The following is a 21,072-nucleotide window of genomic DNA, read 5'->3' as shown; positions in this document are numbered from 1 at the left end:
AACATCTTTTAGCCTTTTCCGTTGGCACACACTGCCTACTTCGGGAGATCATCTTTATGAAAAGTACACTCTTCTTTGTCAGCACAGTGAATTCCTCCCAGTGGAGTGCTTATGTTCCATTTATATTTTACTGTTGTTTCTAGAACTTTTATATCCACCCCCCTTTACACAAAGATTAAATAGTTCAGCACATGAATATGAATAAACAAGAGCAGATTGTTTTTCTTTTCATAAAGCAATACTATTGTTTTAAAATTCACCCACTTGTCAAATCCCTTGTGAAAGTTTTTTGAATTTTCTAAGGACCATACATAAGATAAAAATACACTATTACAATATTCGAGCCCTCTGAAACAAATTATTCTATTAGCACCTGCCAGTCAGAATTGGAGAGGACAGTGAGAGGTCAGTCAGGGATAAATAATGAGATCATGTGAATCTGTTCTCAACGAGACCTAGGATTCAACGTTAACTATCACTTATGAATAAAAATTATGTATTATTTATCAATAGATACTAAATATTGAATGATTGAATAACAAGTTTTGTCTCAGGAACAAAACAGCATTTTGGGCAAGAGTACTGGTTTTGCAATTAGCCAGATCGGCTCCATCCTGGCTATACAACTGGTTAGCCGTGTTACTATGGAAATATAGTATAATCATCCTGTGCCTCAGGTTGCTTTGTTTGTATGTGTAGTAACATTTACTTTACAAGTTCATGATAAAAATTAAGTGAAGTATTATCCAGTATCCGTAACACAGTCCTGACAAAAGACAATAAATAGTTCTGCAGTAATGAGAAGAGCACGGTGAAGTTCACAGATCACTTTCTCACACATTATTTTGTTGAACGCTAAATATTATTATGAAGTAATGAGGGAGTCAGGGCCATGGAAAGCATATGATTTGTCTCTTCTTACACAGAAAAGTAAAACCGGTTCTCAGTTCAAGTGGTTTCTCCTGCACCACACATCACTGATGGAGTTTTAGCTCCCTTGTTGGCTCTTTTTCACTCAATTTAAAGGCACTGGAGACATCTTACAAATCTGTTGTTGGTCTGCCAAACTTTAGGTCTACATGATTTGTCAGTGAATTTCTTACGTCAAATTAGGATGTGTTTTTCTGAGATCCCCACAGATAATGTGTGTATGTGAGATCTGCTTTTCAATAAAGTTTTTAATAACTTTAATGTTCTAATACCACTCAAGTTTCCGTCTCGAATGACTAGATATCAAGATAGAGTAAAAGGAAAAGGGAAACTTAACAAACCTTCATAATAACTTTTCAAATGAGGTATTTTCATTTCTATTTTTCTGCAAGGAATCTAAGGTTCAAATAAATTAAACAGTTTGCCAAAATTTACACAACTATGAAGAGGTGATAATGGAATGTAAAACCTTTTAGTCCTTTCCAGCCTAAAGCTTTGATTGTTCTTACTTCATTTTCTTTTGCTTCGATAATTTTCCTTACAGATTATATTTTTGAAATTTCTGCTACCTAAATTTCAATCTTAGAGGATCCATATCTTGTTACTTTTTGTCTTTAGCTTATTATTTTCTAGGCTACTATTTTTTGGAGTAGAGACTCCTCCTAATTCCTGTTTTTGTCTCACCTTGCTTTTATTCCCCACCTACTGACGGCGGTGGATAGACCACACAGGCTTTTCTGTTGTAAAACAAGCTGGAGCCATTTTACTTGTTTGCATCAGTAGAGCTGACTAGGGGAAAAAAGTGATTTCTTGCCTCCTTAGAGACATGGATTAATCAAGCCTATTAATACCTATAATGTATAAATGGAAATGCCCATTCCTTTCTATTCTTTGGCAAGATTGCAGAAGGGACCCCTGAATTAACTTTTTTCCATATTCAATTTAACTTCTAGCACTATACCTGAATATTAAAAGTATGAACCCAGGTAAAGAGAGCTTTCCAGAATACCAGTGGCCGTCTGTCTAACGCTTATTTGTCAGCTTGTACTGTGGAAGAAATCGCTTCTTCATATTATAAAGAGGAAATCTGACTGAATAAACTATCATGTGTTTCATTGATGATGATTATCTTGGAAAGAATAATACAGTTATATTTTAATATATATTTAATAAATATTATAACTCCTTTTGTTGAACTTACTAAATTTTATTTCATAAAATATTAGAAGGGCGAATGATGTCTCCAAATGGACATTCCATAATTTGGGCCACCATTTTGCAAAGAAAACATCCACACAAACAAAGCAATCTAACCAGCAAATAACTCAATAAATGCTAGAAGTGTAGAAGACAGTATAGAAGACCTCAGTTCTTTTCTCCCCTTCACACTTGGGTTTTCTACTGTAAACTGTCATAACTATAAATTCACTTTACCATTACTGGAACTCTTATCTCTGTTTTACCCACAGCCCTCCTTGCTAGTCCTTGAGCAGAGATGTCGTTTTAGCAAGATGGCAAGTCAGTACTACTTAACCTTTGAAAAATTTGATGTTCACAGCACACACTGTTTACCTTGGTCATTATATTTTCTAAGCTAGGTTACAACTCAGAGATCAAGCATATTTTCTGTATTTTCATCCCGAACAAAGACCATCCTTCAATATATCTGTGGTCAGCACCCATTCTTCCATGTGATTCCATTCAATCACCTCATTCTCTCCAAAGGAAACTTGAGTCTCACTACCTTTATTTCACTTACAGTCCTGTTTATAATGGATGAATCATAATTTACCCTAGTCTCCATAAAAGAAGAAACAAGGATTTCTCAAATTTGCTAGGAAGATAGACTCTAAAAGGATCAACAACCACAAAACCCAACAACATGCAGATGCCCATTTTGACTGAACATGGGAATCACGAATGTGTCTAGTTTGGTTTGTGTAGCTACTATTTTGTTGCTAACTTTAAAATGGCTTGCAAACATTTATTTAATCTTATTGCACCAACAGTTTCTCAAAGAGAAACTATAAATCAAAGTTGGCATTGTGCATCATGATACAAATTGATGTTGAAACTTGAAAACAATGTATTTTTTTCATTTGCATCAAGTGTGCTATAATAATGAGAGTCCGTGCTAGCTCATATGGTGTAATCAATCATCTGTTAGTAGTTGGTAATGGTATTTATCTTCTCCCTGCAATCAGTGGCTGAAGCACAGAACAGCCTTTCCACATAAGTACTGTCATCCCTTCAGGGTCCTGAAGCAGATGGCCTAGCACTTTATTTAAGTTTTACAAAAGTTAGACATTCAGATAGGAAGCTATGCACTGTTTAGCATAATGCTATGCGCACCCTTCTATTAGCTGTTGATACTCAGCCTGACCTTTGGTGTCCTGACTTCTTATTTAAATAGTTTAAGCCATTATTTTCTGTTAATCACTACTGAATTGTGCCGTTAAGGAGAAGTTCTTATTGTTCTTTTGAGATTTGAAAAGCCTAAGTGTGTAATGAATATGTCAAGCAGAAAGCTGCCATTCTGCTCCTCTTCCTGTTCTTACAGTCTACAGCTGGTGTTGTTTCACATTTCATAATATTTGTATAAGTTATTTCGCATTAACATTAAACTTGATGGAAGCATCAAAGGGTCATCTTTGCAATAACATGAAGAATATAAACGTATCAGCAAAACAATACCAACGAAAAGCATAATCTTTTTAAATGACACCACATAGTACACTGCTTAATATCATTACTAAAATTTGCTTTATTTAGAATAGATCACATTATTAAATCATCCCAGTGCCTGTACTTACAGTTGTAGGCATCTGTCTTTAGAAGGTGGTTGGGTAAAGTCTTCATTTTTTTTTTTTTATCATTCATTTGTTTTTTAAATTTATCAGTATTTAATAAGTATCTACTAGGAGCCAAGAACTTTGTAACATTTTAAGAAATAAAAGAACAGGAAAAGGAGGAAGGGGCCCCTTCTCTGAAATAGTTTATATAGTAGAGATTGGCATCTGATCTAATGGATTTTGAGAGTCTTTCCTTCACCAGAATTCTATTAACTTAAGCCTAAAGCTGATACCCTACAAGGATTCAGGAGTGATCCAGTTTTCCTAAAAGATTTGTTCTGGGAAGTGGCTGTTTCTGGATGGAGTTGTATCCCTACCAAATATTTTAGCTTTCCTCTTTCTTGTCTCTTACACAGTTCAGAGTCCATCCTACATTAAACTGGCACAGCAAAGTGAACAAGAATCTTCTCTTGGATTTATTGACTTGATTCTTAATAATTTTTGATTATCCATGTAAATTATTTTGGGGGAAAAAGACTGTATGCCTTGCTCCTAAAGAAGAAAAATTGAGAAAAGTTAGGTACACTAAAATGTATTTGTTTATTTGTATTGCACTGTTAGTTCTTATTTCATAAATACACTTAGTCAAAAAATAACACAAAAAAGAAAAATAATTTTATAATTTAGCGTCTTTAAATTCTTTCAAATAAAGGAAATGTGTATGTCTTTATAGAGATGAGCACATTTGGGTAGTATGGGCTGTTTGAGAGAGTGAGTGGCAAACTAGTTCTTCACATGGTTATTTTAAAAAATCAGATGGTTTAAACATTTTTAAAGTTCAGAGCATTAGAACAGTATAGATTCCAGTAGATTATACAGTAGTTCCATGTTTTAATACAGAAGTTTACTTACGGATTTCTTTTTCATTTAAAATATCTCTTGATAGATTAAGGATTCCCTTGGCTTTTAGTGTTTATATAACATTGCATCTGCTACTCTTGAAATGCACCTTTTGAAAATGCAGTTCTGTAAATATAAAGCAGCTGCCTAATCAAGTTTTCATATCACTATCAAACTATTTTTGAGATCAGGTGTCAAAACTAAGACTGCAAGTGAATTTTTTGTGACAGACTGTCTGTTAACTTCATTCAGAATGGCAGATTCTTTCCTCCCAGAAAATTACTTTCTTTTTCCTTTCCCAAATAATAATAGGCAAAATATACTCAATTCAAATTGACATTTTCTCAGATATAGTCGCTTAGACACCTGAGAACTTCAGCTTTTAGAACCTGTAAAAGTTAACCATCTCCTTTTGTGGGTTTAAAAATAGTCCTCTTAAAGACTTTAGCTCATGATAGATGACTTTATCATTCCTTGTAGAGTCATCAGGCTATTAAATGCTGGAATAATATATCTTTAGAGTTTTAATTCCTACCATTCATGAATATTAATCTAAATAATTCCTGTAAGTAAAAATGGATTTCTTGTATAATTATTTCAGAAATGTCTCTTGTGATGACATTTATGAATTCATACTATGAATAGAGAATATTTTGAATGAAGAGCTTGGAATCTCCTGTTTATCAGTGAGAATAACAGTATCTGAATCAGAATGTAATTTTTAGCAGTAAATAAGATAATAGGTTATGTACTTAGCATTTTGCTTAATATATAGTAAGGACTTAATAAATGTAAGTTTTTGTTCTAATATTCTGATTTGTAGTTCACCATGAGTGGAACATGTAGAAATGATGCTGTTTGACAAAATGTTGATAAATCTCCTGCTAAAGAAAAAAAGACCACGTATAAAACACAACTTAGTCAAGGTTATGAGAAAAGTTAGTTTTTTCATTGTCCTTTTAAATGAAAATTCCTGTCTGCACAATATGAAATTTTTTTAAATGTAAAGATAATTGAATAGCAATATTAATTAACTTTTAAAGTTTTCTGGTTAAAGTTCAGGCTTAAAATGGAGTTGACAGAACACTAATTTTACTCTGAGTAGATGACAGAGAATTAAAAAGTGACCTGCTTTTTGCCAGGCAGAAATTTTGGTGGCCAGTGAAATGACACACACTAAAGGAAAAAGACGGCATTTTAAACTGAGGAAAATCATTTTTTATGGTACATTAAGGATTAATCAACCGGAAATCCAGGATATTACACTAGATATAGCTGATGGCAGGTGTTATTTTATTTTCAGAAAAATCTGTATTTCATAAAGATCATAAGTAAAGGATGAATTTTAAAGCCACTATGTGCTATAAGAAAGAATAATATGTGATTAGCTTAGTAAGGAAATGAAGAAAATATACACTTGTAAATCATCTCTTTCTCTTCCATTATTCTGTTATAAGTCTTTGAAACAAAACTGAGAAATGGCTCACTCCAGTCCAAAATGTCTCTTGTGTCAAATCTTTTATTTCTGTTGCCATAAGAATCTATCGAAACCAATGATATATTAATTGTAAAGACTTCATTGGTTTAAAAGGTTCCAAATGGGCACTTTGAAGCACAAACGGCCTAAGTAAAAGACTGCATTAAAATTAAATTTATTCTGATCACTTCTATTCTGACAAATTCCAATTAGAACAATGTTCAATTAGAACAGGTGTATGTTGTAAAAATAATATTTTATTTTTATTACTTCTACATTTATGATTGAGTCAAATCCTAAAATTTAAGTCTGGAGTTAGGAGTTGGTGGGGAAAAGGAAATAGAAATTGCTTTTCCTTGAGTTTCACAAATGCTCACATGCAAAATAGTATTGGTTTGTATAAAGAGCACTGGAGCTCACACTATATTAATCAACATAATTTTCCATCTTTATGTTAAGACCACAATTATATACTCAGTTAATTATTCAACAGTTAGTGAGCACTTTATCTGTTCCTTACCAAGAGAAATGTATGAATTAACATCAATAGTTCAAAGAAATCATTAGGAAAAGTCTTTTTGAAAATAACATCTCCTCTTTGTCTCTCTACCTATCTTATTTAAGAACCCAATTTTTCATTGCTAAGAACGATATATATTACTCTTACATTGCAACTATCTTCCTAGGTACTCAAGGTACTTTGAAATCCATTAACGAATAATTAAGCATAAAAGCAACCTACTTTCTGACTTTTCCCAATGTTTATACAACACATTTTTTTCTGAAGTTTTCAATATACTATAAACTTATTATTGATAAAGTATATTTAAGTCAATTGCTGTGTTTCAAATTATTTAAGTATTAATTAATTATATACATAATGTATATAATTTGAAGTACAGACAGCAACTACAAATGAGTTGATTATTTTAATGAATGTGTGTTGTTGTTTTCATTTGGATGTGAGCTAAGCATTAAACAAATGTATTACAGTAACAGGATCCCTTAGCATTTCCAGATAACAACTCATTGATAGTTTTGTGTTTCTGTTACTGTATTAAATAAAGCATTTCTAATTCTTCCATTTCTTATCTTATCTTACAGGAAATAAACGATCTGGATGTACAGGAACTTGTAAGACGGTCAATTGGAAGGTTAACGATTATTCGACAGACATTTCCAGTCCCCCAGAATATAAGTCAGCGATGTTTCCGTGGCAATCATCGGATATCTTCAACGTTGTGTGATCCAAAGGATCCATTTGCTCAGAATATGGAGGTATGTTCTAAGTGCCAGGATATTTCTTCAAGGATGCTATGTTGGGCGATTGTGGAGAGAGCTTTTCCAGTGGCATTGCATTCAGAATTACACGTTTTCATTTTCTGAACTCGTCTCTGCTAGCAATTTCATAAATCTGATGGAGAGAGCACTAAGAATCCATCTTTGATCGGTCTGACCTCATTACAGCGAAATATATCCTTGTTTAATAAAAATATATCCTTGTTTAATAAAAATATAATAAGTAAAGGTTATTTTCTTTTCAGCAAGTAGATTGATAACATTTCTCATGGTAGAATTTGTGATTAATACTCTTTAATGCCAAACTCCAAAGCATTAAGCTAATAAATATGTTTGACTTTTCTGGCTTAACAAGGACATAGAAGTTTTTTTTTTTTTTTCTTTTAAAGATTAATTTCTGGTTTGAAGAGCTGCACCAAAAAAAAAAAAACAACTTAGAAGTCCAAAAACTGCTGTAGTGCTATAAACTCAGATGAGATGTAGCTGAAACCTTTGCTATTCAGAATACAACAAAGAATTTGAAAGTAAATGAATACAATCTCTGAGCAGCAAAATAAAATCCACCAAGTCCTTACAGCTTGCTCATAAAAATTCCCTTTTAATATTCATCTGGAGCCTATTTCTTTTTCTTAAGGAAAATCCTATCAGGATCTTTTTTTGTTTTATTTCTCTTTGCACTGGATATCTCAGTATGTCAGTTTGAAGGAGATATAACAAAGGTAGGCACATGGACAAGAATTGAGCTCCATAAGAAGTGCTCTTTAGATAGGCAAGAGACAAGAAAGAAGAAATCAAACAAATACACTAGTTCAAATATCCCATCAAAAGAGAGATTTCCCTGTAAAACAGCTCTACATCATAAAACAGTTCCTAAGGGTATCACTGTAGTATGTTGCCAGCATGTTAGTTAATATTTAAACAGTAAACCTACAATATCAACAAAGATGAAAGTCATGGTCAATTTCAAAAGTGAAAAGAAATGTATGATATATTTTAGAAACCTATTTCTTCAAAACATTCAGTATCGAAAACATTTTAGTTCTCAGAGATGTTCAGTGTGAAAAAATAATCCTAGGAGAAATAGTTCATTCCCAATGATACTAAATAGAAGAGTTGATTTTGCAGACTTCCTGAACGATGACTCCACAGCTTCCCTATCTTTAGTCAGCTTTGAATTTTTTAGATAAATTACCATTTATCCAGCTTTTTCTTCATACTTATTACCATTGTAATGAGCAGTGTATATTTATCAGGCATCTGGCTCCAGGATTATTGCCCATAGAACTTTCCTGCTAGATTTTAAGCTCTTTTAGAATAAGTTCCCTCCAGGACAAGGCATTATAAAATCACATAAAGTACTCACCTATCTCTCTTTCCCCCATCATACCCACCTCTGTAAATATCTGTGGGTTTGAATGTAATTAGGGAGAAGGCAATGGTCTAAGTAAGCCACTCTGAAGCATAAATAAGGTTAACATTTTATGCTTCTAATGACCCATCTTTTCATATTAATTGCTCATGAGTGTAATTGATGTGGAAGTGATTGAATTTTAAATGGAGAAAAATGTGAAAGAACTTTGATTTAGAAAATTATGAGGTGTTAAAAGGCTGCTTCTATCAAAAGAGATAGCAGGAAATGTACAGATGGGTAAAGCAGAAAGTCACTACACAGTATTTTAAAGCATATTCGCCTAACTGCACAGTCCTGGTTCGATTAATGAGTTCCTCGAAATCAGGGAACAAATATTTTGTTTGTCTTTATATTCGCAGGCCTATCTGATGAATTCAGGATGGGCTGGAAGCACCACTCCTACCATCTTCATTACTCCTCTCAAACCCAGATAGAAGAAAATAGGACAGTGACTTTTTCTTTGAGTATTTATTACATATGTATTTCCCTATTATATGTAATAGAATTTGACTAAATGTTTAATATGTAAAAGGAAAACTGATAGAAACTTTTATATGTGAAGATTTATACAATGAAGAGTCTAAATGCAGGGCTCTTGAATTTAAAACATTCCACTAAAAGCAGAGCATTTGTTATAGAGGTTTACCTTGGTAAATATTTTATCTCATTGAAGTTAAAAAAAAAAAAAAAAACTAGGAAAATACTTACTGAAATTTGAGAGTAGGGCATTCCCTAGAAGAATTAACCCTTACAACTTGGAGCCCGTAAAAGCGATGCAAATAAAAATGATCAGACATATCTTATCACCAGGGTACAATTGAAAAAAAAACAACTCAGAAAAAAGATGTATGAAAATATGACTTGAGTGAGCTCTAAAAGTAGAAACCCAACTATAAAATCACAATAATCAATACAACAGAGGAGAAGCAGGTACAGTGAGCCCACGTAGCAATCTCTGGGCTGTTACATATTTCAGTGTACATAGAAAGGGAAGTAAGCTTTAGAAAGAACAAAAATGAGTTCCCCCAATCTTTAAGTTAGTGCCAGGAAGACTAAAATTCAGGGTTAGCTGAAGTTGCAAAATAAATGTTAAAGACACCTTTTAGATAGAAACAGAGTTTTTAGCAACATATGAAGCAAGAAGGAAGTGGCCACTTACTGCTTGGTTAATGTTAGCTTGGCTGTTAATGGAGAGAAAATAGAAACGTTCACATCTTTTTGCTTCTGTTTTCTCCACTGAGGAAAAAATGTCTTCAGACTGGAAATATTAGAATATGTCATTAAAAGTAAACCACTGGTTTAGGAGCAGGGGTTTGGTGGTGGTCAGAGTATGCCTTACTGCTCTAAAATGAGGCCTGAAAAATAATTGCCCAGAGCAGTAAATAAGCCAGTAGGTATGATCACAATATTATAATTTAAGAATACTAGAGAAATACTTGGGAGGAAGACCGGAGTGCAAGACATTGGTATAGTGTCCCAGTTTTCAAAAGGAAGGAAAAAAGATTCTGACAACCAGAGTTTAACACACTAAAATTAATATTTGGATAAAGTGTAGAATATGTTATTAAATATATGGTTTGGGGAACTTCAAATAAGATAATAGAACTTCCTAAGAGCAAGCACTTTCAAACCAAGTCCTACTTAATAATTTTCTAGATAGAGAGGATGTCATAAATCGATTTATTGTATTTTGATTTTTATGTAGTGTTTGACAAATTTTCTTATGAAATCCTCATGAGAGGACATTAAAAAGTCTAAATAAATTGATGTCATGTCATTCGAATAGTTTCCCCAAAGGACTCCTAAGAACAGAAGATGGTTAACACTCTGGCTTCAGATTTAAAAAAATTTTTTAAATATATTAAAGTCTCATTATTATATGAGACTTTGTTAGACTATATTAGAAGAATGTATTCTGTAGTTTGAGTTCTTCTACACTTACCACCAGGGCTTCCCTTACCTTCAGTTTGAGATGTATGGAGCGAGAATATTCAGATCACATTGATAAATATTCTGCTCTTGAAGTGGTCCTCCACAAAGTTTCTGTCCTTGGACCTAATATTTCCAAAATGTTTAAATCACACAAATGAAAATGAATGAAGTGTACCTCTCAGATTTGTAAGTGCCCAGGAGAAAATGCTTACATTGTGTTACATAATCAAGATTCAGATTGTTACTATTTGCTAACAATATGCCTGTAAGTTGAAATATCACAAAGATAAAGTAAGGTTCAAAATCAATTACGGGAAGTCTAGATAGATGAGACCTGGTCTGATAGCTTTTCAAGGCCGTTAAGATGAAGGCAGATTTGGCTTGAGCATAGCAGAAGTCGTTATTTCCTCCAAACCATTCTAATGTAATTTTGGTCTCTATGTCAGAAGCATTTTACTAAGATCAAGAGAGAGCAACTTATACTGCTCTCTCCTAGTTAGCTCACATCTGCAATAGTGTGTCAGTTCCAATAGAAACACTGAATAGAAACACTGAAAAATAAGAGAAGGACAGAGAAAAAACACTGATATAGTGAACAGCCTAGAAATTATACTGGATGATAAACAACTGAAGAAAAGATGATGTTTCAGGGCAGGTCATAGGAGGTGTCAAGTAGAGGTTGCACATAGAAGAGGTTGGTGCTGATGGTTCAGTGAAGGCAGAGAACAAGTGTAGTAACAGTAAGGTAGAGAGAAAGGGTTGGTCAAATGATGGGATACTGGAGTTTAATAAGATGTTAAAGGACTTGTGCATTTGTGTCCAGTAAATGATCATTAGTGTTGCTTGTGGCCTGAGTAGAAGTGAAGATCTTCTGTGTAAGATCTTTCATACAAGGAGACAGTTTGGGATCACTGTGAAGGAGAAGTCATGAATAAAGGGTGACCAAGAGGTCAGTAGATGATGGCAGAAAGGGGCTGTAATGCGTGGCATAGAAGAAAGCATGAACTTCAAAAGAGAATAGGCAGTTGCCTGAGAAAGAAGTAAAACAAGGGGTAACAGCTAGCTCAGAGAAGGTCATCAACCACCTTTTTGATCCTGCAGTTCGGGATGTGGGCAAATAAGAAGGGGCAGTCATTTGTTGAAAACACCTGTCACATACTGAGTACAAAGCACTCACCTTTAAGACCAGCTTGGATGCTAAAGTATGTGCCTCAAGGTGTGAGGAAAAGACTGTGCCCCAGGAAGTGTCAGGTTTGGGTGGAACCCAGTTACCAGGTTTCTCCCATCTGATGTTAAACTTGACTTTCTTTTCTTTGACTTCTTTGCCTTAACATCTCTTTATCAAAAACCAGATATGTGCTAGGCTCTAGGCTAAGTCAAGAGGAAATAAAAAAGTAACAAAGATGGGGAAAGTATGTACAATTTGAGCCCCCATCCAGAAGGGACTCATATTCTAGTGTGAAAAGCAGATTTAAACAAAGTCTTAGCATCATGATATGCTTCAACAGACCTAAGCACTGAGCATTATGGAGATAAAAAGAGGACTGCCCACTTAGCCTGGGAGGAGGGAGAATCCTGAGATGTTTTCAGGGTAGGATTCACCCAGCTTGTGTTCTATGAAGTGAGGATTGGAGGATATTGACCTTTGGAGAAAGATAAGAGACATCAAAGGATGCTCCCACAACTGTCTCACCTGCATACTTAAAGCAGTCAGCCAAAGGAAGAAACAAAATAAAGCTGGAGAGATAAGAACAAGCAAGTCAGAGGCGGTGGGGCCAGGAGAGGTTAGGAAAGGCCAGGTTATTGTTGATTATTGAGAAACCATCAAAAAATCTGCCCTGGGTTTTGGGGTATAGCCCACTCATGCTGCACATTTCTTCTAGGCTTACTTTTTGGGTCTTCACAGTCTAATTCAGATGAAGTTTGATTCATCAGCTGCTTTTAACTTCAAGTCTCCCTCTTCAATCATTGCCAATTGCAGCCGACCCCCTAATCAAGTAATTATCTGGCGAGGGAGGGGCAGGGGAGTGAAAGTGACAATAGCTTTCCCTGATAGTTCCTTATGAAGAACAAACTGGTATTTCTCGTAGTGCATACGAGTGTTCAGCTTCTCCTTAAAGGAAGGTCTACAAACACAAATGATTAAAGACTTACCTAGTTATGAAAGAAAACTCCCAAGGCACTGTTAGGAAGTGCTTCTTAACACTTGTTCTTACGTTAAACTCTCATCATCCTAACAGTCGAAGCATAGTACTGTGCTGGGATATGGACGGAACATTTCATAAGATTCCTTCATGATTAATTATAAGCAAAGGGCAATCAAAATACTTTTTTCTTTATTTTTAGGAAAAACTGTGGTAACAAGGCACTTTTAAAAATCTGAGAAAATTTAAATCTTGAAGATGGATTTGCTTTTCATAGCTGGGTTGATATCTCATTTTTTATTTTATATTGCATTTTTCCTTCAGAGAGGAAATAATGTAACTTTCAATCACTTTTTTTGACCTTGGATATCTCTTGGTGTTTACATTTTTTAAATATTATTTCTAATTTTTTGAAAAATAAACACCATTGGTAATTAACCGTAAGGATAGTGGTTCTGGCAAAAGTTATGTGTAAGAGTGCAATAGAGCTTATCAAACATTTCTATAATTCATTTTAAAATCTATATAGAAAGAAGAACATGATTGTCTTAGAAGAAGAAAGTGTTAGTATAAACACACATTCACAGACACTTAATTGTTGATGTATTTGTCATGTTAATGAACTGCAATGTGTGTGAATACCTATACAATTTTGTACAGATCCTTGACCATTATAGAGTTAAGGAATAGTGCTGTTTCCTCTCATTTTTAATTTACTGAATCTCCATAGACACAAACTTATACACAGATGGCTGCTTCCCTTTTTTTTGCACCTATGACACTCATCTTTTATGTAAGATCAAGTTGATATTTCTCCATCTGAATAACCAGAATGCAAAAACTTGACATATTCAGAAAATGTATTATTCAGTTTGTCCTTCCAATCTTAAGCCCTCAGATCCTTACCGCCTTGGAAAGAAATAAGGACCAGTGATTTTCTAAGGTCTGACACTAACTAACAGCCTTGCCACTGTAGAAGCTTCTCTTTTTTTTATCTTCTCTTTTACACCTAAATAAGCTGAAAAAGCAATTGAGGCATACAATCAGACAAGACTTCATTCTCAGTGGCAAAATTGCCCAGGAAATGAAGAAAGAAACTTTCTGCTTAATAAATAACCTGGGAAACCAGCCGTCTATGACATGAACAGAAGCAGCTAAGCTGACGATTTTCTTGTCATTCTTGATGGTTGGCATCAGTAGTTCTAATGATTACTGTCTAATATCTTTTCAGATTTCAAACCTTTACATATATGACACAGTACTTCTGCTTGCTAATGCTTTTCACAAGAAGCTGGAGGACCGGAAGTGGCACAGCATGGCCAGCTTGTCATGTATCAGGAAGAACTCCAAGCCCTGGCAGGGCGGGCGCTCCATGCTGGAGACCATCAAGAAGGTATCTTCTGACTTGCATTTCACTATTCCTAATTTTCATGTGGAGAAGAACAATAAATCATTGTTTGATGAGATATCACTTAGAAAGGATTTTTTTTTCACCAATATTGCTGCCTGTTCAAAGCACAAAACAGTGTAATGGATAAATGAAATATTTTTAAAAAAAGGCCAGAAATTCATAAAGGTCTATGAAACAGGGAGCCCTTATTTATTTATAAGGAAATTTTATGCAAGTAAAAAACTAATGGTTGACATATTTTAAATCACCTTCATTATATCATTAGGGTTAGAAATGCTCAAATTATTTTGGTGCCTGTCACAAAGTGCAAAAAGCTGTTTCTTTTTTCTTTAAATGACATCATCCACTGAAAAAGAGTAAGCACTAGATATAGCTGTTTTTCAGTTAGATGATACATGGTAAGACATTGGATGTGATGGTCTTTACTTCGTCTTGCAGTTAAGATAAAATTCATATACGGTTAAGATTTTGTAGCATTTATGAACTATTTGAATACTTGATGGCATTCTTCTTTACCATCAGTGTGGTATTTAGCCTGACCGTGACCTGCTTTGGCTCAGCTACCTACCCCATTGCCAGGAGACAGTTTACATTGCTTAGCTCCTCTCAAAGGTATAAGCATCCTGCAGTTTATTAGCCTCTTTGTCATGTCATCCTTGCTGGCATTTTCCATTTGTCTCACACAGCTTCTCAGGTTTAAAATGAAATGATTAATAAAACAAGCAAATTTCTCCTGTACCCTTTACACAAAGGAGACGGCCATTTAGAAGTTTATATTCTCCATTTTGTGCATCTTTATTCTTTCCACGTGCATTTGCCTTTTTGCTCCTGAAACAGTAAGAGAAATAGCTAGTCAAATGAAATATGAATGTATTTAGAAAAGCCAGAGAGAAATCTAGAAATTAAAGTTAGAAGAGGACTGGATGTACAAAAACCAGGAAGTGAAGGGAAAAAAAATGTTTCAAATAGAGGAAAGTCTAGATCTTCCTCTTGGTACTGTGTCTTCCTTGCAGAAGAATCACTTTAATGAGAATTTAGGCTCTTATCAATAGAAGTGCTGAAGAATTAAATGTATTGAATATATTAGCAGAGAAGGATTTTTCAACTGAAAAATGAATAAGTCAAATCTAAACTCAAGGAGTTGCCAGAATCACCCAGCTCTATCTCTGTAGAGAGTTGGCAGGTATGAATCCAAGGGAGGTTGTTGAACATGGTTCTGATCCGGCCAATTTATTAATTCATGGTTTGGCTCGGGTGCAGGAGCCTGAATATATTCATTCTTCTGAAGCTGTCTCACAAAGACAGAATAATATTTTGGGAGGTTGCTTAGGAGACACTTATTTAGTGAAAGTATCAGTAGGAGGGAAAGAGAGACACTGTAATATGTAGGTATTTCTCATGAAGCAATTCAAGATGTAAAATGTTACTGCTAGAAAATTTATAATCAAAACTGATTTAATATAATAATTATGAAATTTCGTTTTGGGGGAGTATTTGCATAATTTCCCCAGTAAGTTTTCAACGCAGTGGCACTTTTGAAAGGAATATATTTCATTCTGTGTTTCTGGAGACTAAGTTTGAATGATATCTATAATTGTAAATGTTTAATTTCATTATTTTTCGTCCACATTTCTAATTGGCCTTAAAAAGTGGAGTTTCATTTTTCCAATCGTATTACTTTACTTTGCCTAAGACAAGTGCTTTGGTTGTCCCATTCAGATACAGGGCTGATGATACAGCAAGAGAATCTGAGAGAGGTTTACTACTCACACAGGGACTCCTGGGGAGAGCAGCGGGTGAGAGCAGCGGGCACACTCAGGTCCAGGCTGGCTCCGGCTAAGCTGTGTGGGTGGGCTGGGCACTTGTAGTGGTTAAGGGATGGGGCTAAGGAAAGTTTCCATTTATGTGCACTGGAGATTTTCGAGACTTAAATTTCCCACAGATGTCAAAGAAGGAGGTGCAGGATGGGCTTTCTTCATCAGCCTGTCTGGATGTGGAGCCAAAGAGGAAAGGGAAGGCAAAGCTTAAAAAGAACTCAGCAGCCAAACATCACAAATGAGGTCAGGCTCTTTATTACAATGGGAATATTCTAGTGATAAAAATTTTAATTATGTTCAAGTAAAAACTGCACACCTACATTAAGGGCATCCTGTATACACTTTACAAAGCCTATGTATTAATGCAAGGAGTACAAAGAATTAAAAGAATGAATGTCTGTTCTTTAGTTAATTTATATTCTTATCAGGTGGATGAGACGGAAGAGTTAAAAAGCACTGCAGTTGGTGTAAGTGCTGTAAATGTCCAGTAAAGGAGGACGACGAGGGGACTCCAGTGTGGCAACTGTGTAATTTATTTTATGAATTGGTAGAATGGGTGCCTCCATATTTCTCTTCTTTTTTCAAAAATGGGAGGTTAATTCTCAAATGTCCATTTCCCCCAGATATTATCAGCACCTCCATGCTGTTGTTATTTACATGGATTTTATAAATTATTTTTGAGAAAATTATAATTTTTAAAATATTGAGCCTTCCCATTCATGGATATGGTGTCTATCCACATAGTCAACTTTTTATAACCCTCAGTAAAGATTTATAGTGCTCTTTATACATCTTTTCATTGTAGTTATTCTTTAAATTTTATAGGGTTTTGTGTTCTGTGTACATGTGTCAGTGCATGCTATCATGAATAGGATAAGCTTCCATTATCTTTTTAAACTAGCCATTGTAGGTACATGAGGGAGTTGTCAATGTTTGATGTCTTTTGTGACTGACCTGCTCAACTTTTGAGACTTAACTCTGGATTCTTACTTGTTTCTTTGTAGTTTAATCGCTTGTGTTTTTTCAAGTAGATATTGATATCATCTTCAAATAAAATGAACAATTAATCCTAATACTTTTTACCTTTTTAAAACTTTAAAAAAACTTTTCTGGAGGCATTTGGGAGCATAACCTGCTGGGTGCACCTGGAGCCCTGTGGGCTTTGGGGTCAGCCACCTTCCCCTGCTCCAAGTGGGAAAGCCAGGTCATCTCCATGTCAGAGACAGTGGAACCAGGATTCTGCATCTACGGGAGAGCTGCAGGCTGTGCTGACCAGGCCCGGAGCTGACCTGCAGAGCCCTGCTACGCAGGGCACATTATTTTCCATCTCTCTTTTGACACCTTCTTCAATGATTCTTACTGATTTTCTTTTTAGTTCAGCACTGACATATGGCACTCCCAGCCCGTGGAGAGAGGGAACCCCAAGCTGTGGTGTTAGGGACACAGCCATGAGGCACAGGCCTGACCTGGGGTCTACAGGGAAAGATCTGCAGGTGGATTTGCAGTATGAGCCAGCAACAGAAGATACAGTGGCCAGTGAGCAGTTTCTAAGCCAAAAATTTGTGATTTGAGGAATAGATGTAAATATGGCCACCTGCAAAGAAAATTTTCAGAGATATCTTTAGCATTTTCTTGACCCTATGACTAAAGAAGAAAAAAATGTTACCATAGATACTGCTGAGCCTCTGTACATGCAACTACTTGGGGAAACTAATGTTATTGAAGAGCCATTTTTAAATGTAAACTGTAAACACATAAAGTCATGCGACAAAAATTGGTACAGACAGCGCATCTGCTTCCCATAGGAAGTTATCCCAACTTTTACCATGGCTGTCAGTGAGATCTGACTCAGTCTTTGAATAGCAGATTCGATTAGGACCATTCAATGTGTTGAAGGCAAAGAATATGAGAAACCTGAATCTAGAAGACATCAGTCAGCTCATCACCATCAGTGGCATGGTGATCAGATGTCATGGCTGATTCCAGAGAGGCATGGGGCCTTCCTCCGGTGCCAGGTGTGCACCCACACTGTCCTAGTGTAGATGGACCCGGTCAGATCACTGAGCCCTGCACGTGCTCGAGCTGCCACGCCACCATGGGTGCTGGCCATGACTGCCTGGTGTTCTCTGACACGCAAGAGTCTCCTGAAAACATGCCTGCAGGGCAGATGCCTCGCACTGTCATCCTTTTTGCTCACAATGATATTGTTGACAAGATTCATTGGGGACAGAGTGAACATTACAGGCATCTCTCCAGCTGTTCCTATTGAATCATTCCAAGGGTGAGTACTGTGAGGTCTGTCTGCAAAACACTCATTGATACCATTCACTATCGGAAAATGGATGCGAAGCATCTGCACAAAGAAGGAGATGAAGAAGCAGAACAGAAACTTTTTCAGAGAAGCATGTGGAATTGCCTAAGGAACTTTCCAGAATACCAGACATTTGTGAGAAGCTTGCTTCAGCTGCAGCTCTAAGCACTTAAGAACAGTTAAATTTCAAAAGGGGAATCTTGCATTAGCTTTTCTGGGGAACAAGGGAAGATTTTAGTCACACAGGAAGGGACAGATTTCACGCTGAGATCTACATCCTGCTGTGCGGTGACCCTGGGACCAGCAAGCCCCAGCTGCTGTAGTATGTGTACAACCCGGTCTCCTGGGACCAGGACACACCTGGGAAGGGCTCCAGCTCAGTGGACTTAATAGTACATGCAGTGAAAGGCCCGGGAGGAGGCAGCTGGTTCTGCAGACAGGGCCCTGGTCCTTAGTGACAGTGGCATCTGCTGTACTGATACTTGAGAAAGTGAATGAAAGTACAAGATCCGTATTGCTCGAAGTCATGGAACAGGTGACTCTGCTCACCACAAAGGCTGGGACTGTCTGCCAGCTCAGTGCACACACATGTACGTATCCTGGCAGTAGCAAATCCTATTGAGTCTCAATGTAATGCTAAAAAAACAAAACCAAAAATCTAACTGTAAAAACGTCCAGCTACCTCACACGTTATTATCAAGGTTTGGTTCGTGCCTCCTCATGCTAGACCCACAGGATGAAGCCCGTGCAGGCATCCGACTCACCACCTCGTGGCTCTGAACTACGAGAGCCAGGAGCACGTGCAAGAGAAGTTCATGGACCTGAAAGTGCTAAAGGACGGTGCTGCTTACTCTCACAGCGCTGTCCTGCCTTGGTTGAGCCCGGAAGCCAGCCAGGCTCTCGCTGAAGCTCATGTAGACACGAGGAAGGTCAGTAGTAGCTGAAGAATGCTTTCTGTACACCCTCAACAGCTGAAGTCGTTCAAATGGCTTAGCAGAAGCCCATGCTAAAGTATGATTTTCAAATGAAGTTGAAGCAGTTGATGTGGAAGAAGCAAAACACCTGCACAGAGAGGCGGCACAGCAGTCTGCTCCTAACCCCCAGACTGGCGTTGTGGCCTTACTTGTTCTTACTACAGGAATGAGTGCAGCTCCTAAATGGAAAGGAGCTCACTGAAGCATTGAAAAATTTATTTTATTGAAGTGTGAAACATCAGCTCTAAAATACTCACAACTTCTTGAAGCTATTTGGGGACAATCTGACATAGCAATTACCAAAGGAGTCTTTCAAGAAGCACCTCGTGCCTTGGTTGATGATGACTTTTTGACCGTGATTGGAAAAGCTGTTGTCTTGCTCTGAAGCTCTGTTAGCAGTGCTGTGTGTTCAGCTGCTCTACACTTGGGCACTGTGCTTGCTTCCACATTTGTGTGGTGTATGCGCCAATGGAAAGAAATTCTTAAAGTCATTATTAGGCTCCATAAAAATTTTCTAGCCTGGGTTCAATTTTCTTAGTAAAATGTGTGTTTTCTTTTTTTTTTTTTTTAATTTTAAGTAGAAATATGCTGTCAGTTTACAATATATACAGTAGGGATAACTTTCTTGATGTGCCTTTTGTTAGCACCAGGACTTTTATTTCGTATCTCTATAGAAGGAGAAGGATGTTAGGCCTTTTCGAAGACGGCAGTCTGGGAGATGGTTTTTGTGCTAGACTCCCTGATAGCAATCAGCCATGTGTTTGGGGTTTTTACACTGTGAGATAAGACTTAGCCAGAGCCTCTTCCCCTGTTACAGCACCCAATGTCATTCCTTCCAGAGGCTTCTCTCATGGCTACTATAAGATGAGAAATAAGAGATTGGAAATGATTAGGTTCTAAGTTAAATTCTGCCACTTTATCCTAAAATGCAAAACTTTCTTCCCAACTAAATGATAGAAATAATTTTTAAAAATAATAAAATAAAACTTTTATTGGCTAACTGCTCTAGTTTCCACTTCCAAACTTGTGTAATTTTGATAATCAATGCCATTTTGGTTTAATAAAAATGCCACAGTGTTCTGCTGTTAAGTATATCAAGAGTATTATTTGAGAAGCATTTTTTTTTATTGTTGAAAGACTGTGTCCTATTTTTGTTTTTCTATTTTTTGTACTTAAAATTTTTGTTTATTAGTTGCTCATGCAGTTTTAGAATGGGAAGGTAAAATAAAGTTAATCTAACCTATTTTTCACAATTTTGAGGTGGAGAAAACTGAGTCTCAGAAAAATTAAATGACTTATGAAGCATTGGTTACACAGGAAATTAGTTTTAAATTCCAAGTTTTCTGGCTTCCAGTTCTGTGTTCTGTATACCATACCATTTATCCTTTTTATTATTCATGGCAGTGGTGTTTATCCACTACTGTCAAAATCATTTGACTAAAGAAAACACACACACACCAAGAAGTCAAGGGTAAATGCACCATGTGTCAATATTATATAAACAACACCTTAGTTTTAATATGGCTTCCTCAAATTCTTTGAAGTTGGAGTGTGCATCGGTGAATCTGCAAGAGGACTATTTCAAAGGCATAGACTGCATTTTTAACAATTCTTGTAGCAAAAAGTTTATTTTCACACATATGCATTCTTTAGTTCATTATGAGGAGCTACACT

At 36.1% G+C, this 21,072-nt stretch overlaps 1 protein-coding gene and 1 pseudogene across 7 annotated transcripts in view; both read left to right on the top strand.

Annotated features, from left to right (window-relative positions):
- Positions 1–21,072, top strand: part of GRID2 (glutamate ionotropic receptor delta type subunit 2) — a 1,297,966-nt gene that overhangs the window by 777,624 nt on the left and 499,270 nt on the right. For all 7 annotated transcript variants that reach the window (XM_074343780.1, XM_074343790.1, XM_010953544.3 and 4 more), the window contains 2 exons: positions 7,204–7,377; positions 14,117–14,278. In XM_074343780.1, coding sequence (XP_074199881.1) covers positions 7,204–7,377; positions 14,117–14,278 — 336 coding nt within the window. The remainder of the gene's footprint in view (positions 1–7,203; positions 7,378–14,116; positions 14,279–21,072) is intronic.
- Positions 16,027–19,783, top strand: LOC105067973 (DNA replication licensing factor MCM4 pseudogene; annotated as a pseudogene).

The sequence above is a fragment of the Camelus bactrianus genome, chromosome 2 (genome assembly GCF_048773025.1).
Source record: "Camelus bactrianus isolate YW-2024 breed Bactrian camel chromosome 2, ASM4877302v1, whole genome shotgun sequence".
Classification (NCBI taxonomy): domain Eukaryota; kingdom Metazoa; phylum Chordata; class Mammalia; order Artiodactyla; family Camelidae; genus Camelus; species Camelus bactrianus.
Note: the sequence above shows the minus strand (reverse complement) of the source record. Positions and strands in the feature narration are given on the sequence as shown.